The sequence below is a fragment of the Salarias fasciatus genome, chromosome 16 (assembly GCF_902148845.1).
Source record: "Salarias fasciatus chromosome 16, fSalaFa1.1, whole genome shotgun sequence".
In the NCBI taxonomy this organism is placed as follows: Eukaryota; Metazoa; Chordata; class Actinopteri; order Blenniiformes; family Blenniidae; genus Salarias; species Salarias fasciatus.
The window spans coordinates 22307241-22328675 of NC_043760.1; the positions used below are offsets into that span (position 1 = coordinate 22307241).

The window sequence follows — 21435 nt, forward strand, 5'->3', positions numbered from 1 at the left end:
CCTAGATAAGAACTTGTTGCTGATAAACTCTCATTCAGTCTTAAGCATTAAATGCAGGAAAAAAAATGACAACATTCTCTAAAATATCAAACGTTTATTCACCTTTGCAAGAACATTACAGCAACACAAATGACAATACTTCACATCAAATTGGTGCTGTGCAATTTAATTGTTTGTTCTCATACTTACAGAAATAGGGTTCACCTACATGCATGCTTTTGTGAAATACTTTTTTTTTTGACAAATGTTTTGTAACTTAATCATAAATGAGCAGTTTTACATCCATTGCAAATAAAAAAAAACCCAATACATATAAAAGCTAAAAAAAACTTTAAAAAACTAATAATATTCACAATCATTTTGATCACATTGGTCACAGCTATTTGGGATCAACGAGGCATTTCTGCAGAAAGTGACTCATGAGGGTGTATATGATAGTGGGCTGGTCCTCCCAGGTTATGGTTCTTGTCGGTGTACCACTGCAAACAGAAGCAACCCATCAATTCCATGAAATGATACCAATCTCCAATCACACGCACGCAACCAATTCTGTGCATATTACCGCACGGCAGGTTGCTTCTTTTCCACCTGAAGCCTTCATTAAACCAACACCGCCACGGCCAATATTAGCCCCCATTCCCCGGGTCAATATTTACCATCGTCTCAAAGCCCACTTGCTCGTCCACGAGAGCTTTGGAGATCTGTGCGGCCTGCTGGAAATGGACATTGTCTACAAGGAGAGACGGTCATACGTGACTCAACATCACAGCTTTTCACCGAGGCAAACAGAGCCGGGGCCCCGTCACCTGGAAGCACCATGTGCACGTCTCACCGCAAACGGAAAAAAAAGGAGTGAAAGAAGCGGCTGGACGTACCATCTGCCGTGCCGTGGACCAGCAGGTAGTCCACCGTCTTGAAGTTCTTCGCTCTGGGGGTCACTGAGGAGTTCTGAGGAAATAGAAACGTGAAGAAAACACAGCTGTGTGACACCAAACTGCACAAAAACTCCACAAAATCTATACATTGTTATATTAATGAATTGTCTCACATTTTGTATTAAACTGGTGCATGTTAGTTGAGGGAAGAAGCTACTTGATAAGTAGTTTTAGCAAATTAAAACTGAACTGCTGGTGTGGAGTGTGATCAGTTCACAGCAGATGAGTGTCCTGTTCTGCTTTATGCTGCTGTTTTTCACTCAGAAGCTTTAAACACTTCAGGAAGACAAAACGGTCTAAATGTTGATCTGTGGCTCCTGATCGGCTCAGCATCATTGAGAGGGTAACGAACGTGACAGTAATAATGAATGAATTTTATAGGTATGATTTGTTGTGTGACATTACTTTATGTAGTGTTCTGTATTATATACTGGAAATCTTTATGTATATTAATTTCCATGACTGACAATGATCTTTTTGGATTTTATCACTCAACGCAAACACGCTACTGAACTACCACTTCCTTTAATGAAAACTGAATTATGCAAGAGGTTATGACAAAATGTAAGAGCATTTGTTTTATATTATATTGTGACTATTTGCAACATGTGCGGAATGCAATGTTACTACATAAAGCTCACATTAGAAATTATGACTGATTCAAAAACAAAGAGAGTTGAGTTTTGTGATATTTACTTTGTACCACTCTGAATTCTCTGAGGGCGTGCCCATGTAGCGCTCAGTGTACACAGCATCTGCAAGAGAAAAGCCAGTTAATACTGCAGTTTACACTCGCAGACAAAAAAGTGGAAATAATGAATGCAGAAAAACATAAAACATTAAATTCATTTAGTATCAGTTCATAAAAATGTTTTTTCTTATCGATTGTTGACATGAAATCTGACAAATGACCTGATCTGAGCTTTTTTTTTGGCACATATGCTGCCAGATCTGAAATCCCATCTGCTGCAGCGTTTCTCCGTGGATTTATGCTGGCAAAAGTCTGCCTTTTCTCAGGGAATCTTTTTTCAGCCTCCAGCCGCATTTTCACAGGTTCACCGTTGCAGCCTAACTTTGATGTTGACGCCACTTTCTAGCATTGCGGAGCAGCGTTTACTGTTGCGCAAAAAGATGAAAGCATGGGTATATAGAATGTCTGATAAAGAAAACTGATGATTCAAACTACACACGTTTCATGTAGTTATACACTAATGAAGGCATCGGTTTGGGAACCAGATTCCACGTCCTCGAAATCCGGCACACTGGTTCCTGATGTACAGAAAACAATAAAGTGCTCTCAGAGCGGCCTACGGGATTATGTGCTTCAGGTTGGTATGTCCTTTGTGTGTGTGTGTGTGTGTGTGTGTGTGTGTGTACACCCACCATAATATTCCCACTTGGCTACTGGCGCCACTGCCATCCCACACTTGAAGAGTCCGGTTCCAGCTCCCAGGGCCATGGAAGCAACATACCCGCCGTAAGACTGGAGGTCAAATAAAGGCACATTTATTGAGCACAAGCAAATAATAATAATAATAATAATTATAATAATTAACAAGAGACATTAACATAACTTACCCAGCCCCATATGGCAATTCTGTCTTTATCAATAAATCCCATGTCAATAAATTTCCTGTAACACACAGATCAATTATTATCTGGAAAAGAGAACACAAAGCATCAAACGTTGTAAATACGACTCATGGGACTGAAGGTCCGGGCTCCTTTTACCTGACAGCTGCGATCTGATCCTCCACTTCGAACGAGCCAAGGCGCTTGTAGATTGCGTGCAATATGTCGTCGCCCTGGTAACCGCTTCCCCTCCCGTCGAAACTGGCGACGATGATCCCGTGCGAGCTGGCGAGGTAGGTGCCCCAGTTCAGTTTGAAGCGATACTCCACGCTCTGACTGCAGGGGCCGGCGTACCTGCAACCAGGACACGGCCACAGCAAAAAACCCCATCAAACCCTCATGTTTCAGTCTGACCTAGAAGGAGCGGCGAGGACGAGCGTCCACTCACACGTCGATGAGGAGAGGGTACTTTTTTGTCTTCTTGAAATTTGGCGGCAGCATCATTTCATACCAGAGATCTGTTGGTGACAGGAAGTGATTTATTAGCTGGTATCACCTCTGATGAGACAATTAAAATGTGAATCATCAATAAAAAACTAAGCCCTTTGTTGGATAAAGCAGTAAGAAGACAGATGAACGGTTTGATATTTCCAGAAGAGTATTTTTGTATCTTTTCAGCCATATGGATGCACTGTCTCACCAAATCCTGCGATCTTCAGCGTCCCGTGTTGTATTGTTGGCATCTGGAACTCTGACAGTATGTTCGCCAGGCCACTGTTGTCTTCAAGAACGGCAAGCTCTGAGAAACAAAAGAATGATTACATTACAACTGGAAATGGTATTCAAAAAGGCAAGAATAAAAGTGATCATTTCCATATTTCAGAGTGTATAAAATGTTGCATTGTGTTTGTTGTTGAAGTCTGAGAAACATTTTTCTGATCTGTGTCAGTGACGATCACCGGCTGGACCAGCCTGGCTACTTTAAATGGGACAGGATCACTGCCAACACACACCTTGTAACTAAAACCACACATGAGTTGACACTATTAAAAAAACACTTACGCTGACCTGGAGCTCATATAATCTTTGAATATATCCATCGACTGCACCTTAGAGTAAACCGAGTGAAAATACATCTCATTCTAATCAGAGATATGGATTTTCACATGAATTAAAAACTCCTCTCATTACAGCTTTGCAAAATGAAAAATGTTTTCAGTGTTTCCAGAGCAGGAATCAGATTTCATATCAATTCCAGATATATTTTAGCTTTGAGAAATAAATGTCTGTTTATTTTCCGCGTTATCGAACGCTAAAGCTTCACTTTTTAAACTGCTGCTCCACTGGAGATTCATGAGTCAGGAGTAACTGAAGAGCTTTTTATTTCTCATTTCACTGTAAAGTTAACTGAAAGGTGATAAATAGACGGTGACGCTGGAGTAATGTGTTGAACCTGTGAACATGTGTAGTCAGCACCTGAGCCGTTTCTATCCATGAGAGTGTAGAGAGGCAGTCCAGGCCCTGGTCAGAACAGAAATAGTACAACGTCTCAGTGTCTCCGATCATTGAGCACCGACAGTCGCCCCCACCCCACCCCCGCCCGCCCGACCCTCCATCAATTATATGGCTGCATGGGTGAGTTATTGCTCAAAGGAAAATGTGAGTAACTGACCATAGCAGTCCATCCGGTAGTAAGAGGCGTCAACACTCAAGTAACCTGAGTTGTAGAGACACCGGTCCTTGTTCCGGTCGCAGGTGAGGCACTGAGTGGCAGAAGGGCTGCTTCCAATCATTACCCTGTGGAGAAAAAAACGGCAGAAAAGTAAAGTCAACAACTTCTTTGGATGACACAAGAGCGGGCAGCATGGAAACCTACCAGCCAGGCCCAGCTGTACATTTCCATTGCATTACATTGCATTAGGCACAATTTAATCTCATAAGCCTCGAGCGCAGGTTTTCTGGACTGGAGAAGGGCATCAAAGTACCCAGAAAAAACCCACACATGCACAGGAAGAACATTCAAACTCCACACTGATAAGGACGGAGCTTTTTTGCACAGCGAAGCTGCACAGTGAAGACAAATAAAAAGGTACACCCACCATTCATTTCCATTTAAGTCACACGGACGAACAGCGGTTCTTACTTGTAGAGGTTTCTTTGCACTGGGATTCCTTTGTACTCGTTACTCACGAAATATCTGATGAAAAACATTTCCCACAAGTCATTTCTGCTCTATGTTTCACCACATTTTAAGAGCAAACTCTGGATTCATTGACTCACATAGCAACGTTAGTTAATTTGCTGATGTAGATGACTTCCCACTTCCCGGAGGTTATAGGTGTCGCAATGCCCTTTCGGAAGAAGTCATCTGTGAGCCACTTCACACCGAAGACTCCGGGAACATATCTTAACGTGTTTAAAGGACACTTACGTCTTTCACGTGATGAATATGCTTGTAGCCCTTAGCGTCACTCATCACTTTGTAGAAACTGAGATCATCTTCAGCAAAGAAAATAGGCAACGGCATGTACTGGAGGACAAAAGGACGTATTTATCAACATACATCAAATCAGAAGAAAACAAATATAAAAACTTGGCAGTGGTAAATCTTACATGGCCGATCCAGCCCGTCTTGCTTGTCTGCTCGAATTTCTGCAAAGACACACAAATATGACTTTTGGTTAATTACCATCAGAAGAAACATGAACTCGGGACGAGTCACGACTTCCTGAACAAACAGATAATCAGAGAAGCGACAGAGACCTGTTTTTCTGTCCAGCTGTTCCCGTCAAAGTCATAGATCTGTACAACCAGATGATTCTGTTTTCTGGTGAGCCACTGCACAGCGACGCGTCCGTCCGTGGCCCAGGTCACTGAGCACAAGATGTACTCACTGGGGAAAGGCAACGCAAAGTGACAAGGATTCCAAATGAAGCCGGGTGCCAACATATCGCTGTCGTTTAAAAAAATAAAAAAAAGAGAGAGATTCTACCCAGATGAAACTGAGGCGGGGGGTTTCACTCGCGTACGGTTGAATGGACTTGTGGTGTCGAGCACATACAGCTTCACCTTGGTGAGGGAGGATCCAGCCTGTCACAAACCCACATGTGGAGTTATTCATAGAAAAACAGAGTGAAAAAACATGATTTATAGTGATTACAATGGGAACGGAGAAAATTAAAAACAAAATTGTTGATTTTTGTGCCTCATAAGCTCTAAGAACATGGAATTGTGAATATTTCTGTTCATTTGTAAAAAGAAAACTTACAAATATTAATATAAATAAAACAAAAATGATGAACAAAAATGAACTTTTCAAAAGAATTCAGATTTTTGTAATTTATACTGCAATAACACAATTGGCCCTCATTTATCAAACGATCTTTCAAACGGGTTTATATCTGAGCGGTGAGCTCATCGTACGACGGGGCTCGCGTGGCTTTACAGAAACGTCCGTACCTCGCCGATCTCAGCGTTTGAGTGATCGGGTGTTGATCAATGCGGCGGTTGAATTTGATCGTCATTAACAATGTTATGCCCGGAAATATTCACAGTTCTGAAGCCGCGCCCAGTGAGGTCAAACACAGAAAAGGAGCGATTTTGGCGAAAAAAGAAACTTTTGGGAGCTGGAAATGGATCCTCTCAGGTCTGAGGTGAACGTAAATCAGGAGGAGCTCTTTATTTGGAAGAATAAAAACTGAAATTAAAGGGAAAAACGTTGTCTGGAGGAACCTCGCAGCAGCGGTGAGCAGCGTCGCCTGGACGAACGGACACCGGCTGAGGTCTGAACAGATTATAGATCCGTTAATTTAATTAAACCCTGATATTACAAATAATGAGGCTGATTCATGTTCATTCATTCAGTGTGATGACAGCCTTTAAACATGCTCTGACGTTTGGAGCATCAACAGCCATGTGTGAGAATTCTTTTTCTACTTTAAAAAGTGTTCTCTCAGACAATAGATTGAGCATGCTGCACCAACGAAAAGCACATTTGGTGCAGCTGGCCTTTGAAAGAGACCTAACTAAAAGATTTGCTACTGAATGGAAGAAAGCAGTGATGAAGAGGTTCAACTCTGAGAAGCGTCGACTGCAGCTCCACTAAGTGGTGAGTAGAGAAGATATTTATTTAAAGGGGGTATGATATTGTGATTGATATTGGTTGCACAACTGATTTTCATGTGCATATGAAATGAATTGTGTGCTTGTTGTCCTGGTAATAATAGACCATATAGATTCAGTACAGTATGCACATATGTATGTGCAGACCTGTGGGAAAATCAACACTGCCCCCACCCCCCCCCCCCCCCCCCCCCCCACCTTCCCCGTGCTGTCCGACTCTGAGACATAAACAAAACAATAAAACTCTGAGCTGTACAACATGAATCAGCCTCATTATTTGTAATATCAGGGTTAAATTAAATTAACGGATCTATAATCTGTTCAGACCTCAGCTGGTGTCCGTTCGTCCAGGCGACGCTGCTCATCGAGGTTCCTCCAGACGGCGTTTTTCCCTTTAATTTCAGTTTTTATTCTTCCAAAGAGCTCCTCCTGATTTACCTTCACCTCAGACCTGAGAGGATCCATTTCCAGCTCCCAAAAGTTTCTTTTTTCGCCAAAATCGCTCCTTTTCCGTGTTTGACCTCACTGGGCGTGGCTTCAGAAGTGTGAATATTTCAGGGCGTAACACTGTTAATGACGATCAAATTCAGCCGCCGCATTTATCAACACCTGATCACTCAAATGCTGAGATCGGCGAGGTACGGAAGTTTCTGTAATGCCACGCGAGCCCCGTCGTACGATGAGCTCACCGCTCAGATATACCCCCGTTTGAAAGATCGTTTGATAAACGAGGGCCATTAACTCTAACCTCCCGGCCTGGATCTTTCCTGAACTTTAAACTCTGCCTACCTTCGGGTAGGGAACGGCCACCGTCTCAGGATACTGCTCCGATCCAAACCATGTGTATTCCACTTTCTGCACTTCTGTGTCATTAAACTCCGCATAGGCCAGGTATTTTCCAGTCGGGGACCACCAAACGGCCGCATTCGATGCAAAGACTTCCTCTGTGATATGCAATAATAACAGAAAGTTAAATGCTTTTTTTTTTTTTTTTTTTTTTTTTTAACAGATATACAACTGTGAACCTGAGAGCCTTAAGTGCTGGATGCTCACCCTCGTACACCCAATCAGGGACGCCGTTAAGAATCTCGTTCTTCTTGCCGTTGGTTGTCAACTGAACAGCTCCAGAATCAGTGGCATTGACCATTAAAAAAATGTTGTAGTCGTATACAAAGGCCTGGAAGATATACAAATACAGATGCTCACACACAGACTGACCAAATGTTCATCTTCAACACCGCTTCGCCACACTTAAATTCATTTATAAGCAATTCAGCATTTGGCTGTATGTGTTGGGACTGTTCCCCCTGGATAAACTTGAACTGATTGCATGAAACCAGACAGAATTAATGTTTACAAGTAATCAGCCCAAGTGGAGTTCTGTTAAAATGGATTTAGCTGAATATCGGAAACATGAAAAAAACAGTGTAAGCTCACATATTTGTTTCCTGCTGGTGCCCAGGTAAAGTACTGCACCTCATGGGGAAGATTCACAGTCGTGACAAACTTCCTGCAAGGAAATATGAGGAACAAATTGAGCGATTAGCAGACGTGTGAAGTGTCACATCTCTCTCGGAGCGTGTGTTACTTACGAGGCTTCTCTGTCATAGATGGAGTATGAGGCTGTGTACGAGTGCCTCCATTTCTGGAGAGTTTCAAACACAAACATTGTCTCACACCGGTTTATATTCAAGAAAGCAACCACATGTTGAAATAGATATTTGGATTGGGCCGAGTATCACTCAGTGGCGTCTCACCTTTGTGGCGTTGCCCTCTAAAGCCACGTATTTATAATCAGCTGACAAAAGGTAAACACTGGCATCCACTTGTTCCTGAAATGAAAAGCGGGAAAAGAATATTTAAAATATCTATCATTTTGCTTTTTTTGCCACAAAATGATCATATTTTAAGATATATATAATGTCTTTTACAAAGATTGAACTGTTCAAATATAGTGACTCCTCCTTTGTCTCGACGTTGTGGAGAAAGACATCCCCTTCTCTTGTTTTATGCAAATACTCCTTATCTGCAGAAGTAGAAAAAAAGACTTGTTTTTTTGTACAGTATGGATTCTGATGAAGAACCATCAACTCAGCAAAGGAGAAGTGAAACCTGATATCCAGTGCAAATAGTAGGATCTCCATCTGATGGTGTCATTGAAGTAATCGTCAAGAGTGAAAGGCCTTTTGGTTACTCCAGACTCTGAAAAGATGTACATGCTGCATTAATTAGGTGGGTTTTTTTCTCCTCTTTTTGAACCAAAACTGCTGATCCAGGCCTGTTTTAATGACTCTGACCTTCAGCAACATGCCATTCCTCTGACAGCAGTTTTGATCTGCACACTTTTAACAGAAAGGAGGTGATCCAAAAGCAGGATTTGCATCGCAGTTGCGACACAACGAGCTGCTTTTGGGTTTCCCCATCCAGCACTTCTCTGTGGAGCAGAGCTGTGACTTACTGCTGTAATAAACTGCAGGGATCGTTATTAAGGTGATGATGACGGCCGCTCCCAACAACGCCCACAGCACCTTGTTGCACCTCTGTGAAAGGACACACACACACACACACACACACACACACACACACACACACACACACACACACACACACACACACACACACGCACACTTCGAAGTAACTCTTTTCTGTCTGACAAGCCAACTTTACGCACTCAAAGTAGACAGTTCTCGGTTTTTTTTACATGTATTTCTTGATGTTTTAAAGTCTTTAACGGATCGTTTACTGACCATGATGCAGAGGATGTCGCCCTCGAGCAGTCGGCGGCTCAATAATCCTCAGAAGATCGCTTCAAAGTGTCGTCCTGGGCGCGCAGCCTGGCGAACATTACTCCCGTTGCGCAGCGGCCGCGGCGACGCCTTCAGACTGAATCCAGCGGCGAGCTGGAGGAACGCGGCTCCGTCCTGCTTCAGTCGAGGTCTCTGCTGCACATTCCTGAGCCCGGCGGCGGACGGGGGAGAGATGCCTCCCTGAAAGTCCGCTCAGCAACTTTCCCCGAGAGCGCACAACTTCTCCTGGTACTAGGAAGTAACTGTGGCTTTCCAGCTGCCGGCGCGCAAATCCTGCGCGCAACAGACGCAGGGAAGTTGGCTCACTTTACCAATTAAGTACACATATTTTGATAAAGAAATGATCTATGTCACTTTTCAATTCAATATATTCGTTTGTGACTCTCATATACTGAGAAGTATTGGAAAAAAAAACATTCAAAATATAATTTTGCTTTTTTACTTTAATTTGACAAACTTGTGATTGTCCCAGGCGATCTGGTCACACAGGTAATCCATCTATGCGGAAACAGTAACTTTCTAAAAATAGCAGCACGGACTGTCTCAAAAGAAGAGAGTCACTAAGTGGATGCGTTACATGGAGAACCAACAGCACCTGTCTGTGTTGACAGGTGGGCTCAGAGGGGCTCCAATGGCTCACCGGCTCCTGTCTCCAGAGGCTTTGATGGAAAAAAATATATCAGGAAGCACATTTTGAAAATATTTCAGCTTTATTTGAAATCAATCATTCACACCCATGATACAAGACAGGCATATTCAGGGTGTTTAAGGCAAAGAATATCAACTCTATATCTCTGGATTGAACGCTCATTCCCTCTGCAACACCTTTGACAAGAAAATTCTAACATTCAAAATAAGAACCATAAAAACCAGCATAAAGTGCTTCCAGTCGTCTCAACAATTTAGGACTCAAATGATCCACCATAAGTGCTTGTGCAGTGGTGTGGAAAAGAAGTGCTCTTGGTTGATTTAGAAAATGTGCATGATGAATGCTGCATGATTTTGGGGCAATCTTAAGATTAACAGTTTAGCAAAGAGATTCAGATTAAAGACATATCAGGTTGTTCATGTTAGGTTTTGTAAAAAAAAAAAATAAAGAAAGGTTTTCAGAACAAAGAAAACATTTATGGCTGCTTTGACGGAAGATTTTTGTGCTTTTACTTTACTGGACAAGTCAAGCTGTGCTATTGTGGTGCTATAAGTTCATGCTAAGAGAAACCCCAAAGACTGCCATAGAAATTAAGTAAGGTGCATGATCATCGACTCGAGCTCTTATTTACGCAGTTTCCTCATCGTCTGAGCTCTCAGCCACCTGGCTTGCATGGTCTATGTAGTTGAATGCACGGAACTTGATGGGGACTTCGCTCCACTTCATGCATTTGCTGATATTCTTTCCACTGATATTCACCACAAAGTTTTTCACGTGGAGGCAGGGGCACTCGATCCCCTTGTACATCATCATCGACCCCCATCTCTGAAAAAAGAAGCAACACATTAAAGGGCAACAAATGAGAGACTGATGCATTTACGAAACATTTTGGAAGCAACTTCAGTATTTGAAGTGACAACCTTCTCGCTGTGACTTGAGAGCACTGACACAAACATTTAAAGGCCTTAATTTTAATTTACCTCCCCACAGGCTTTGCATGCAATGTAGCCATTGGTCTCATAATCGAGAAGTCGTTCCTGAAGAGAAGTGTTTTCTCTCCGAATGAAGAGTTCCCTGTGAGGCACAAAGAATAACACATCATCGGCGTATAGTTACAGGCGAGGCATCTGTTCACATAAAGGTTTAAAAGCGTTTATAAATCACAATCCATACTTGAACTCTGGTGCAACGTTGACCCTGTGCATCTTTTCGATGATCTGGACGTCCTCGCCGCTGCAGACATGCTGGTTGCAGCCGCGGCATCGAAGCAGCACATTAGCTGGACTCTCATTTTTTATTCTGTTCTGCTTCTGCTTTGTCAGCCTCACTTTCTCCTCCAGTATAGCCTGAATCTGAAACTCTGTGATCTGAAGAAGAGAACAGAAATGTGATCAAAACTGAATTTCAGCAGAAGATAAACATGTAAAATAATGAGTGAACTTACTTTTCTGTCATACTCCTCCTGATCAAGAGCTCTGATTTTGATAATGGCTTTGTCCATCATGGTGCAGCGGTATTCATTCACAAACTCTCTTTCAGCCACTCCGGAGTTCTTCACGTCAATCAGGGTGTAACTGCTGTCTTCAGCTCTGCCTCTGCCCATTGCCTGCAAAATACAATGAGTCAATGATGAGCAACAATCAAGTCAAACTCCCACCATAAGGCTTTGGCTTCACATGACACTGTAAAATGCAAGAATGACAAAGAAAACATAACATTTTGTTTTTCAGTAAGAGCAACTTGTTTCAGTTCACTGGAGATCACACTGTTAAAGTGCGAGTAGCGGATATAACAACACTGAGAACCAAATCAAGAGATCAGGGATGCAGCAGGGAAACCAAGCTTACTGCTTTCAATGTAGCTTCAGCTTACAAATGATACCGTGAGAGTGAACAAAAAAAACAAAAACAACACATGCGTGTTCATGCTGCACAATACTGCAATTGTGCAATGTTTTGGTTTTCCAGGCATTTTACTTCATTTTGCACCAGCTAGCTGAAAAAAATATAACATTTTACTGTGTGATATTTAGTTGTGTGAGTTCAATTGACGGAGTTAACAGTGAATGAACGACAAAAAAGGCTAAACAGTAAATTAATTCTTAAAGGTGCATTAAGGAGTTTGCACGTTTCATGCGAAACAACGGTCCCTGCAGGCCTTGGGCATAACTGCAGCTTAGTGAAATGCTCGTGCCCTTGACTTGCGTCCATAGCGCTCGAGTAAAAATTAAGTTTCTTTTGCCTGCGTGGGGTCTGTGCTAGAGTTGTGGCAGTGCTAGAAGCCAGTCTTTTCTTACTTTCGGCTAAGTTGTTGCTTCCTAAGCATCTGGCGGAGTAATGACGGACAATACCAAAGCTAAAAGTCAGGCCAGCAGGAGCGTGCATTACGTCACATCCCCAAAGTGGCGGACCGGCACTGCAACTTTCAAGTGACAATTTAGCGCTGTTAGCGGTACTTACAATGAATATATCAGGGCACATTCTACACATCATTGAATATTTATAACATATTTATGGTGGAACCTAGGTTCCTAGGTTCTCTAAAAGCAGAACAGGAGGTAGAGCCTTTAGCTATCAGGCTCCTGTTATGTGGAACCAGCTCCCAGTGTCTGTAAGGGAGGCTGACACAGTCTCGGTTTTTAAGACGATGCTTAAGACCTTTCTATTCAATAAAGTTTACAGCTAGGGGTCACGTCCTCTCTCTCTCTCAACTATTATGTAACTGTTCTGTAAGGTGATGTTCGGAAAATGAGTCGTGGATTTATTGTATAAATCTGTGAACCTGTGTCCACTTCAATGGAAATAAAATGATCTCTCCCCCCTCTCTCTCTCTTTCCACTGTGGGAGACCAAAAAGTCAGAACACCAAAACCCTGGACGAAGAGGCTGTCTCTTAGGTGGACTAGAGCCGTGCTTGAGGGATCGCAGACAGAACATCAATCGCGGCTGATCTATTGAGACAGCCTGGATTCAATGGGTGCAATTCTAATTGGGCATCAAACAAAACAGCTGCTCCACTGATTAATCGAGGTAACCCGGACCCAGTGGATGTAAGCGTTTACTTAACCCCGGGCTCTTACCATGTGGAACCGGCTCCCAGTTCTGCTCATTCTCTCGTTTCAATGCAATTTCATTGTACTACTGTAATTTCATTGTTTTACTACATGTCATTGATGATTGTTCTTCTTGTAGCCTATGTACCCTGTGTTTATATATGAATTGTATGTAGGTACAAGAAACTATCTGTCCTATCACCTTCTCTTTCTGTCCCCTCACCCCAACCGGTATAGCAGAAAGCCGCCACCTCTGAGCCTGGTTCTGCAAAGGTTTCTTCCTATTAAAAGGGAGTTTTTCCTTTCCACAGTCGCTTATGCTTGCTCATGTGGATCTGTTGGGTTTCTCTGTAAAAGTGTCTAGAAACGACCATGTTGTAATTGGCACTTCATAAATAAAGCTGAATTGAAATTGAATTGAATTGAAAATAAGTATTTTTAAAGTTGAAAAACTCCTTAATGCACCTTTAAGAAAATCAAACTATTATGAACCGAGTCTGACAGCTCTATAGACCTATAGCTATAGAGCATTAACCCTCACATCACTGACCTGAAGCATGGATATCTCATTGGTCACCAGGCCGTATCTGATAACAAAATTGCAGGCGGGGATGTCCAGACCTTCCTCTGCCACAGTCGTCGCAATCAGCAGGTTGACGTCACCGTTACCAAATTTCTTCAACACATCCTTTTGCTCTGCCTGAATCGCAAGAAAATTCCCACACAACATTCAGTAAAATTCAAATCGCCAGAAAGTCAAGTGCTCCGTATGGTGTGGACTCACGGAGGTCATTGGTTTAACAACACTCTGGTCTCCTCCACCAATGATATACGCAGACTTTATGCCCACGTCGGCAAACTTGGGGTTCTCCTGAATCCACTGACTCAGAGCCATGGCGCTGCGCCGGGTTTTGGTGAAAATGATCCCTTGGGCCGCTTCCCTGTTGGTGAACTCTTTCAGTATAATCGTTCTGAGTTTCGAGAGGCTGCCATTTTCATAATCTGGATTCTTTGCAAGTTCCTCCAGGTTCCGCTTGTTGTCTGCAGGAGAAATGCAAAACAAAAATAGCACATTTGGAGAAATAATAGTTTTAGTAGTAAGATCACGAACATTCAGACATAAAATACTTGTTTTATCTTATTCTACCTCTGAAAAGATGGAAGAGGAATCTCTCTGTCTCTGTGATTTCGATGTCATGTTCCTCATCCGGGGAGGTTTTCTTCTTCATCTCCTCCTCGTAGAATTTGGAGATGAAGCTCAAGGCGTCACTCATGCGGATGGTGTTGCTGAGGTTCAGGCACTCGCTGTACTGCTGAAGGTGGTCGGCACAGATCCGCACTTTCCGGTCTTCTTCTTTTGCAGCTGCAGAAAATGAGGAAACATTCATGAAGAAAAGTTCATGAAAGAAAGGAAAAGGGAGCGGAAGCAGCAGGCTTCGCTCTCACCTTTACGCTCATTTTGAACGACCCACTGTTCATAGTTCTGAGAGCCAAGTTCGCAGTTTGGACTCAGGTCGGCGTGGCTGTGAATCGCAGTCATGATCTTCTTGATCACATCACCGAAAGGATCCTGAAAAAGCCATTTTGTGATTCACACGCCAACTTTACCGCCTCATTCAGAGAGCATTTTGAAGAAGTTTTTATGAATAAAATGATCTCCTGGTACCTGTTTTCTGTCCTCAACATATTCTATTTTTTTCCTCTGTTCCTTTTTGAAATCCCCGAGGCTCCTTGTCATGATTTTGGACGCATCCAGGTTTGCACATATCTATGAGAGAAACACACAGATTCACAGGACTGTTCATAATCGATTTCCGCAGGTCTAGCAGAGAGTTGAAAGCTACGGCTTGACGGCTGCTCTGCGCAGGGACTGGGTGGAAGATTGGAAACAGCTTGACTGGATGAAAAAGATCCGCGATGACCAAGCCAGAAAAACTGGGGCAGGATTTTGATGAGGGGGGAGAAAAAAAATGAGAAAGTGCAAAAAAAAAAAAAAAAAAAAAGCTGAATTAAAAACCATTGCCTCTGACGTTGGCTGCGCTTTGGATTTCACTAAATATTTCTTTGTTTCACACTATGTGCCAACATTTTTGTCCACAGATGTGCAGAAAGAAAATTGAGAACAGCATTTACGCTCAGGATGTGATCCATGACTTTCTCCATTTTCTTGGCTCCTCCGACTCCCGGAGAGGCAGTCAGGCCCAGGATCTGAGGGAGGGGCACAGGCTGCTTCTGCTCCTTCTTCAGCCGTCTGTTCTTGTGCTTCTGCTTCAGGTACCGCATCATGATGTGGTTGTAGACTTCTCCTTTCTGAGTGTGGTGACACTCATCGATCACGATCAGCGACAGTTCTGTTCGGGCAGAAAAGACAAAGCATGAAAATGAGAAGGCAGCATGCTCCTTTATCTTGTTTCAGTAAACAATAGCACACAGGATGTGAGCGTCTTGGTAAAACTGCTTCCTGTGATGAAACAACACCATTTATAATTCTTCATTTCTCATTGTGACAGTATTACAGAAAGCTGAAATCTTAAGCACTGCAGTTTTCTTTACCTAACACTGCCAGTTTTGTGTTGTTTATTTATGTTTCTTTAACAAACAGTTGGATTCCTTCACAGATTATACCATTTCTCTGTAAACTAAATCCACCCACATAAACCAGAACTATTTTAGGAACTTTTGACACCGCAGCTGAAGCCACACCAGAACATATGCTGGAAATTTCTGCTTCAGGGACAATCCTCGCGGGGCTTTCAGGGTTCAAGCGCTACTGGTGGCATGTTGAAATGGAAGCATGACACACTCACAAACGGGGGGGTTCACATTCACGACAAGGTTCGACCATTGAGAAGTGAATTAGACACAGTTGTTTCTGTCATCCACTGATGAAAAATAGCCTTTTTTTTCTTCTTCCCAGGAACTCGTGCCTCCCACTGCTACAGGCATGAAGAGAGAACATTCTCACACTGGAACGGCAACCCACTAATTCAGCAGGAATTACCCTTTTTTTTTTTTGCACTTGTCCGCATGTTTTTCTCAAATTAAACCGATTTTGTGAAAGCAATGGACACTGACACCTGCCGACCATGTGGTTGTTGAGCACTTTGGATACAACTCCAGCTCATTTCACTCGGGAATATTTACTTTATATTGTTAAAATAAACCCAAAAGAAATGTGAACTGCAAAAATAACCGTTAATCGACTGACGGTCCTTAACTTTAAGAGGCTCATTATGATTGTTCACATGTTTCACAGGTAGGAATGTTTCCCCCCGAGGAGGAGTGTGTGGAGAGTGTCAGCTTGATGCATTGTGGGAGAGAGAGAGAGGCTCTCATGTGGATCGGATCAGCCACACCTTGATGGCTTGAACAGACGTGTGGACTGGAAACCAGCAGGAGAAAAAAAAAGAAAAGAAAAGCACGTGCTATCAGGCATTTGAACAAACAGCATATGTTCCACCGAGGTGGCTATTCCACCCTGGACTGCTGAGTGCCAACAGGAGCGGACGGCGGCGCCTGAAGACTTTGACAGGATGGTGTCGGGGGAGACGCTGCTCTGAGTCCTCTGGGTGGCTTTCTGTTCCACAACCTGTCAGAGTCTGAAGTTTAAGCCTGGGCAGGTTTCAGCAATCATGTTTATTCCTGAATGCATATTTCTGCCACTAGTTTTACGTAGTGTAAACTACCGGCCTGATGATCACCGACTCTTCTGAAATGCTGCAAAAAAACACACACACCGCTCAACTTGACTCCGTCGTCCTCCCCCTCCTCGGCCCTCTCCAGGAAGTTCTCCAGGATCTGGGCCGTGCAGATGATGATGTCATTTTTGTTCACGATCTCTGTGAAAGAGATTTTGAGCTGCGAGTCTCCGCTGACTCTCTCCACTCTGTAGCTCTTCTTCAGAAACGGCAGGAACTCGGCGCTGTAATGCTGCTCGACGAGAGGAACCTGCGGGCCGCAGAACACACTGAACCAAACGGTTTAACGTCACAGTTTGAGTTGCTCTTAATGCACACATGTTTAAGGAAGACGTGTTTGAGGCTACGTTATCGAAGATTTTGAAGGTTTTTCTCTCTGGGACTATGCAGGATTCAGCCTTTTGGTAATGAATGTGAGCTGTTCACATGTTTAAAAAGAGGGAATGTGAGGAGTTTTACTCACAAAGGATCACAAGGTTACAACAAAAAAAAAAACAGCTCATTTATTTTATAGCTGGAAAAACTTTCATCCGAAACGGTTCTTTTTTTGGTTTAGAGCTGTTCACACACGTGCCAAATAGTCACAAAGCGCATTGAAATATGTAAACCTCAAGACATGTAATTTGCGGTGAGCTGACCCATATGTGCAAATACACTCAGTGTTTGCTTTGGATTTGAAATGGACAGAAGTAGGTTATCATAATACAGCAAACTCAGAAGTCAGGTATACCAGGCATGGAATTGTAGTACCTTGTTCACCAGGACGACCACCTTCCCTGGGTTTCCCTCCGATCTCCTTCTTTCCAGATGTTTTTTGGTAATATAAACTGCGACTCTGGTTTTGCCGCTTCCTGTCGGGAGGCATATGATGATGTTTTTTCCCTCCAAGGCAGGTTTAGCGACGTCCATCTGATAATCTCTAAGAACAATATCTTTTTCTGGACTTGGGGCCGCCGCCGCTCCTGAGTCACTTCCATCTGCAGCAGAAGTTCACACACACACACACACACACACACACACACACACACACACACACACACGCAAACACACAAAAGCAGTGTCCATGTCAGCAACCCACAATTACAGACATTACCAGCAGAAAACATTTCCATTCATTGTTTGTGACTGCTCCTGTAAAGAAACTTCTTTTCAACGGTGTTATGGAAAAATCTAAACAATCACTTGTACAAAAGAACATATATCATACACACGCATTGTTATTTTAAAAAGAAAACAATTTACAAGTGTAAACCACCAACACAAAGCCACATGGAGAATCCTGTCAACGGTAATATAAACACTGCATTATAAATTCTAACACTGAGTGGCACCACACGGTTCATTTTAACCAAGAAGGTCAACGGGAACTTATAATATCGTACTTTTTAGTGCACACCTACCTTTGAGTTCCACTCCAGTGGAGATTTATGTTTATGTCATGTGGCTCACTTCAGTCTTATGTTCCTGTCTGTGAGACTTAACATGACTTGAATTAGTCAAACTTAGTCATGCGTTGTCCTTGGCATGGGAAGGAAAAAATGAGTCATTGCCTGCTGGCAAGTTTAAGACGCCATGCACTGTGGATTTACCCCCACTGCCCGATGCCCCGTTTCAATCAACGCTTAGTTTACAATTCTCCTCCTGTTATGACTACGAAACGCCCCAAAACAGTTTTTAATCATCCTTCGGAGACTCCATTTTTGTTCCCAACAGCTTCATGTGAGTTAGTGCGAGTGTGTACTGATGGAAAGATATAATGGAGAAGTGAACCGTGACCCTCTAGTAACGTCTACCAGAAGTTCCCACACTCAAATAATTAAAGAAAGACAGTAAACAGAGGACTCAGCATGAGACTCTCCTTGAAGGGTCCCGCTAATCTTATTCTGCTTGAATGTGTGGAACCAAACAGGCTCACAGACTCATCCCCACGGAGGCAAACTGTAAAATTTAACTACAAATATTGATAATAATAATGACGAAAAATGGATAATTTGATATTTTTTAAGCTGTATTTCCACAGTTTTAGTTTGTCACCTCCTCCTTTTGTGTTAACTAATGCAAAAGTTTTGCAAAATGTTCTTTATATGACACTGCAGAGGGAAATGATTATCAAGAGTCCTCATTAAAGTAATGAAATCACAGTAAACATATTGAAATTCCTGATTTCCACGGGATGAAAACAGCCCACAGTGACTTCAATTAAACTTTTCCTTTACATTTCCTCCGAGAACTCAGCATGTGGTTTTCATTTGAAGAACTCTGTTGTGTCCTCCGTGACCTCAGTGCGGTTCTTCATGCTACACACATGGAACTTATTCTCTGGTGTCTTAACAGGCAGGACCTGAGAAATGTTTCACCACAGTGGCGGCAAGTTTTCACTGTGTTTATGTCACAGCTACACATCTATGATGTGAAATCTTTTCTTTCTCTCTGTGTGATCGGCATTTCAGTCTGGTGTGTGTTCTATCGGAGGAAAACAACAACAAACTTATTGGATTAGTATTAAGGAGGTGAGTCAGACCCACCTGGCTGCGGGCGCTCGGGGATGTTTGGCAGTTCATTGCTTGCACAGAGGTCTGAAAATATACAAGAGAAAACGCTGAAAAAAAATTGGAATTGAAAGTACATCCTAACTGTTAGAAACACCGTCTCTTATGACAGGTTTGTTTTATTTCTAATCTTTAACTTACAATTCAAGAGCTGGTTTTTAAGTCAGTATCACATTAAAACAACAGACCTGTGTCTTCGCCGTGGCACTCTTCACTGAAAGTGATTTCCATCAGTGTGGGGCTTTCACAGCTCTCTCCTGTCGCCGCTCCATCGCCGTCACGTCCGTCTTTCTTTAAGGATTTTTTCTCATCGAATTCTGATGGTTAAAGAAAAAAAAGAGAAGATTTTATGATTGAAGAATCACAAAAATATACAGTTTTCTGGATCACAGGTTGCAATCTTATTTTTGTTCTTGGAGCACCCCACGATTCCCACTGAGAAAAAACTACAGACCCCCTGCGGCAACCAATCAGTCAATAATGTGATAATAACTAAAATATTTAAACAGCATTGACAAGTTATTAAATTATTAGCTTTATTGCATTTAAAATAGCCAAGATCATTAATTTATTGGCTTTTATGACAACATTTGCTGCTACACCTTCCCATTGCATACAGTGAAGTGAAATGCAGGGGAAACTCCTACTGTCGTCCTAATGCAGGATTACTATTGCAAATACACATCAGGGGACCTTCCCAGGTCTGCTCTTCTCATCCTTTTATGGTTTTCTTAGATATGTGCACGTCTAACTTTGACACATAAAAGCAGGCAAAGCTTTAGGTCCCCCTAAAATATCTGGCACTCCCCCAAAGGAATCCTGCGCCACAATTCTCTCCTCTAAAATAAATATGAAAGTATAACTAATTGTAATAGCTGCTGATAAGCTGTGAATGTCACATCTTTCAAGTTTCTAAATCAGCAAATAATCCAGAATGAGTCAGTCACCTTCGGGGTCATCTGACCCTCCAAACAAGTTAAGCAGGACGCTGTGTTCAGTTTCTCTGAGAATTTGGACGAAGGTGGAAAACCATCCCGGCTCTCGTTTTACAATTCTTTCTAAAAGTTCACGGGCTCCACTTCTGGGTCCTCTGTTCTGTGTTTCAGCCTGAACCTGGAAGAGAAACAGACTGGTGGACTGGAGAAGCCATCAGAGGGGAGCGGTCCTCCCCAGTCTGACACATGAGCGCGTTTGGCTGCCATCTAGTGGTCAGTGATGGGAAATGCAGAATGAAAACTTCATCAGCACTCATTCATCAGCACAGGCGCCACTGGAATATATGTCAGTTTAGTTTAGCAGGATACTGGTGTTATATGGCAGTAAATACACAATTTCGTGAACAAAACGCATATAAGCACACACTATAGAGTCATACGTGTAATTTTCTAGTAATTGTATTGTTTTTCTTGTTTTTTTCTGCCAAGAACTGACTGAATTCAGTTGTGGTGTGACATTTCACCCGCACATCTCTGCGTACTCACTCTTTCCAAGTCTCCAGCAGTCAGAATCTTTCTGGAGTGACAGAACAGCGCCACCTGATCCGTACTCATGTCCTGGAGAGTAGGGGTGAGTAATTTAATAATCTGGGCGCAGTTGTCGTTTTCCGCCTCCTCTTCGGGTTTGGGGAGTTTCAGCTGAATGTAATCGGCAGCATGTGAAAAGCCTGCGCTTCTCAGCGCGTCCACAAAGGCCGTGAACCAGCCGGGGGAGTGCGGCCGGCGCGCCACCGCGGCCAGGAGGAGACCCACGGCCACCGGGTTCCCGTCGGTCCTCGATTTCTGCCTGATCTGCTCCTTTTCGTCGGCTTCGATGAAGTCTGTACGATCCAGGACCGGATCAACCTCTATCAGCGTTTTCAGCCGCGGTTTAAACAGTTCGATGATTCTCTCTCGGATTTCATCGCTGCTGTCAGACGCCATGACTGCGCGCTTTACGCATAAAACACACCGACGATCATCTGACGATACCGGCGATTAAACTGCTCTGCCAACAATTGGTCATCCCCCTGTTTAATATTCAGAGAAATGAAACTCTTTCACTTTCGTTTCTGCA

At 42.9% G+C, this 21435-nt stretch overlaps 2 protein-coding genes across 2 annotated transcripts; both read right to left on the bottom strand.

Moving 5' to 3' along the window:
• Window positions 1–102: 102 nt before the first annotated feature.
• Window positions 103–9679, bottom strand: fap (fibroblast activation protein, alpha). The gene is given in 27 exon segments (XM_030111177.1): window positions 103–431; window positions 433–479; window positions 657–730; window positions 876–948; window positions 1632–1690; window positions 2319–2418; window positions 2514–2568; window positions 2667–2861; window positions 2956–3025; window positions 3208–3306; window positions 3984–4028; window positions 4180–4304; window positions 4651–4704; window positions 4788–4858; window positions 4939–5037; window positions 5121–5159; window positions 5271–5400; window positions 5500–5597; window positions 7419–7573; window positions 7683–7806; window positions 8067–8139; window positions 8222–8274; window positions 8387–8461; window positions 8561–8655; window positions 8742–8831; window positions 9088–9169; window positions 9377–9679. Coding segments are annotated over 27 exon segments (2235 nt in total). The 5' UTR covers window positions 9380–9679; the 3' UTR covers window positions 103–379.
• A 444-nt stretch (window positions 9680–10123) lies between these two features.
• ifih1 (interferon induced with helicase C domain 1) lies at window positions 10124–21380 on the bottom strand. The gene is made up of 16 exons (XM_030111176.1): window positions 20865–21380; window positions 20331–20496; window positions 19572–19700; window positions 19360–19410; window positions 17585–17811; window positions 16874–17084; window positions 15270–15487; window positions 14803–14904; window positions 14583–14706; window positions 14284–14499; window positions 13921–14177; window positions 13687–13836; window positions 11530–11691; window positions 11259–11452; window positions 11066–11159; window positions 10124–10910 (listed from the first exon to the last, which is right to left on the bottom strand). The coding sequence occupies exons 1-16, from the start codon at window positions 21300–21302 to the stop codon at window positions 10713–10715; spliced, it is 2937 nt and encodes a 978-aa protein (XP_029967036.1). The 5' UTR covers window positions 21303–21380; the 3' UTR covers window positions 10124–10712.
• Window positions 21381–21435: the final 55 nt, after the last annotated feature.

Coding starts and splice junctions, on each gene's coding strand:
- ifih1 (XM_030111176.1), bottom strand. CDS start 21,302: ATGGCGTCTGACAGCAGCGATGAAATCCGAGAGAGAATCATCGAACTG. Junction 17,085..17,584: donor TGGTCGTCCTGGTGAACAAG/GTACTACAATTC, acceptor TGCGGCCCGCAG/GTTCCTCTCGTCGAGCAGCA. Junction 14,707..14,802: donor ATGTTGAGGACAGAAAACAG/GTACCAGGAGAT, acceptor TGGCTTTTTCAG/GATCCTTTCGGTGATGTGAT.